The sequence below is a fragment of the Megalops cyprinoides genome, chromosome 9 (assembly GCF_013368585.1).
Source record: "Megalops cyprinoides isolate fMegCyp1 chromosome 9, fMegCyp1.pri, whole genome shotgun sequence".
NCBI lineage: Eukaryota > Metazoa > Chordata > Actinopteri > Elopiformes > Megalopidae > Megalops > Megalops cyprinoides.
In genome coordinates, this window is record NC_050591.1 from 17,808,273 (window position 1) to 17,811,370 (window position 3,098).

Here is a 3,098-nt window from a genome sequence, read left to right on the forward strand (position 1 = left end):
CCCCCGTCTTTGTATCACAACAGGAAGAACCTATAACACATACACGCAGTCCTGTAAACACACATTCCTGTATAAAAGGCCTGTCGTTTTAATTTACCATTCATCTTAACGTTACATGTTGCCTTGGTTCACAAAGATCTCTTTATTCCGAAGCATGATAACGAAAGCTTTAGGCTACAATGCGTGCATAAAGAATCTTTATCTATGTTATCAAAATATATGTATATTATCAAATTAACAGTGTCAGCATCTGTATACTTCCAAATGGTTTACCCCCTTGTGTATAGTATCGTTTTCGAAAAAAAAAAAATACAGAAAATAAATGAAAATCAAAACATAAATGTGTTTGTTTTCAATCACGTTTAATTAATTGCTGGGTTAGCTTTAATGGTGCCTCAACTTAAAGTCAGTTACATGCCGCCAACTCATGAGCTACCCTTTGCTGTATTAAGTTAATAATTAAACTCTATATTTACATGCCATTTACATGCTGTTAAGAAACAGCAGAAGTTTTTAAGGTATTAACAAAGAGCCCTTTTAGCCGTAACCTGAGTTCGTGGGTTGCCACGTCAGGCGCTTGACACCAAGGGTATATATCACCGCTGTTCGCTTTTATTTCAGATTTTGTTTCCAGCAAAAGTACATATCCCATGGCTATTAAAGTGTGACTATAATCTCTGCAATACAAAGTTTGCTTAAGGCTTTCATGCTGTTCTTCCAGATGAATGTATAAAGACGCATCCGCCCGCGGAAGAAATTTGCTAGTCGCCAAACAAGGACAACTGATTTGTTAATAAAGGACTAAAGCGCCGGAGGAAAACGCTGGCAAGTGACTCAGAACTTACGCGACTACTTCAAGACTAACAGCATTATCTTGCTGTCAGACTCAGGTTTACGTACATGGAGCTGTGAGCCAACCAGTTGAAAGCGACGGCGAAAATAAAGAAAGTTTCGAAATCTCGGTTTTTCATGGAAAGTACTCCCATCGACTCGGAGACAGAGACACACTTAGCTTACAAGACCGAGAAGCGGCAACCTCTGTGCTACAAACAATGTCATTCAATTGTTATGAGAACTTTCTTTCCGCAGGTTTTTGTCGTTGCTTTCGCCTGCATTCTTCTGATCATCGTTGTGTGCTTTCGAAACCTACCGCAACCGGTGCAAAGTATCCGTCTCCCTACAGGTAGCGATAATAACGCCATCACCATTCTTGTTTGGTGGATACCCTTCGGGAATTACCGGCGGATGCCGGACTGTGAAGCGAGTTACGGAATTCAGGGGTGCAAAATAACTACTGACCATGCTGTGTACTCACGAGCCGACGCAGTCATTATACATCACAGGGAAATAATAGGCAATCTGAGCAGGCTTCCACGCGAACCACGGCCACCAACACAGAAGTGGATATGGATGAACTTTGAGTCGCCCACCCACACCTCAGGCCTGGAGGAGCTCGAGGGCATCTTCAACTGGACCATGTCTTACAAGGTGGGCTCTGACATTTTCATGCCATACGGTTACCTGCGACCTCGCAAAACCTCGCAGTCCTCCACTGTGCTCTTGCCACGCAAGAAAAGGCTGGTAGCCTGGGTTATCAGCAATTGGAATGAGAACCATGCCCGAGTAGCCCTCTACTGGAGGCTGAGTAAGTACATTCCCATTGATGTGTACGGCCGTGATTTCATGCAGCTGGTGAACAACAGCGTGGTGCAGACTGTCTCACAGTACAAATTCTATCTGGCGTTTGAGAACTCACAGCACCCAGACTACATCACTGAGAAGCTGTGGCGAAATGCTTTGGGGTCCAGTGCTGTGCCAGTGGTCCTGGGGCCCCCCCGAAGCAACTACGAGAGGTTCCTGCCTGGCGACGCGTTCATCCATGTCGATGACTTCCACAGCCCCAAGATGCTCGCCGCATACCTGAGGTTCCTGGCCAAAACCCCCCGGCTATACAAACGTTACTTTAACTGGAAAAGGGACTACACGGTCCATGTCTCCTCCTTCTGGAATGAACACTACTGTGCTGCCTGCAAAGCGGTGCGGGCCGGCAGGTACCAGACTAAAGTGGTCTCTGACCTCACCTTGTGGTTTGAAACCTAAGATACGGAGAGTTGCTATTTTTGCTCTTTATTAGTGCATACCCTTGAGGAGAGACTAATTCTATTTATTTATGGTTTATCAAATGAGAATTATTTACTGTGCAGAATTATGAAGAAAATAGTTATATTATTTAAAATAAAAGACAGGAGCTGTGCCTTCTTTGACTGCCTTAATAAAGCCAAAGATCGAGTGGCTCTGGATGCACAATCAAGGAACCTGAGCCTCTTTCAGACTGAATGCATCTCTTAAAGTCTGTCTCAGCCACCCTCTATACACTGGTGTTTCTAACATGCTGTCAACTCAGAAAGGACTGTGTTCTTCCATTCTGTCATTGAGAAAGAGCAAAATACAAGATGATGTTACAGGTTGGCCATGTGTAATTTCTTTGATTTGCTGACTGAACAAGTGACTTTTGATTGTAGGAAATTTTAAACTCTCCCATCACATGCTTACCATACATGTTTTAATGATGCTTATACGGGTTCTTGAAAGGTCCATTCACAATTTAAATAAAGCCAGTTATTAAGAAAATAGTCACACAAAGGTATTACTTTGCACAGATCTGCAGAGGCAAAGACCCCTTTTCATAGTTCCACATCCCCCCACTGTACGCCATTGTAGCTTTCACCACAGATATGAATGTGCTGGTTTCCCTTACCCACTCTTACAAGCAGAATCTATTAACATGGCTGTTCTAGTGTTACAAAAATGTATGAGTGGTATTAAGTTGAGGAAATTTGCAATATGATCTGCCTGTTTGTTCAGTAACTTGGTCCTGACACATTGTTCCATTGGAGCTAGAATACAAAAAATCACAATCAGACAGAGTACATCATTGTATAGTGCAGCCCCCGCTACACACCTTTAGGAGACCTTGAGATGGCCTCAGGTGCAGGCTGAAAGGGGAGATACTGCAGGAAGAGGACACCCCCCTCCGGACCCCACATCAAATCCATTGTTATCCTGCTACAGAAAACTGCAGGCGTTTCCTCAAAGGA

The 3,098-nt window shown here is 43.7% G+C and overlaps 1 protein-coding gene across 1 annotated transcript; it reads left to right on the top strand.

Moving 5' to 3' along the window:
- The first annotated feature begins 851 nt into the window (after positions 1–851).
- Positions 852–2,100, top strand: LOC118783474 (alpha-(1,3)-fucosyltransferase 4-like). The gene has a single exon (XM_036537365.1). It carries the CDS (start codon positions 970–972, stop codon positions 2,098–2,100), a length of 1,131 nt encoding a protein of 376 aa, XP_036393258.1. The 5' UTR covers positions 852–969.
- Positions 2,101–3,098: the final 998 nt, after the last annotated feature.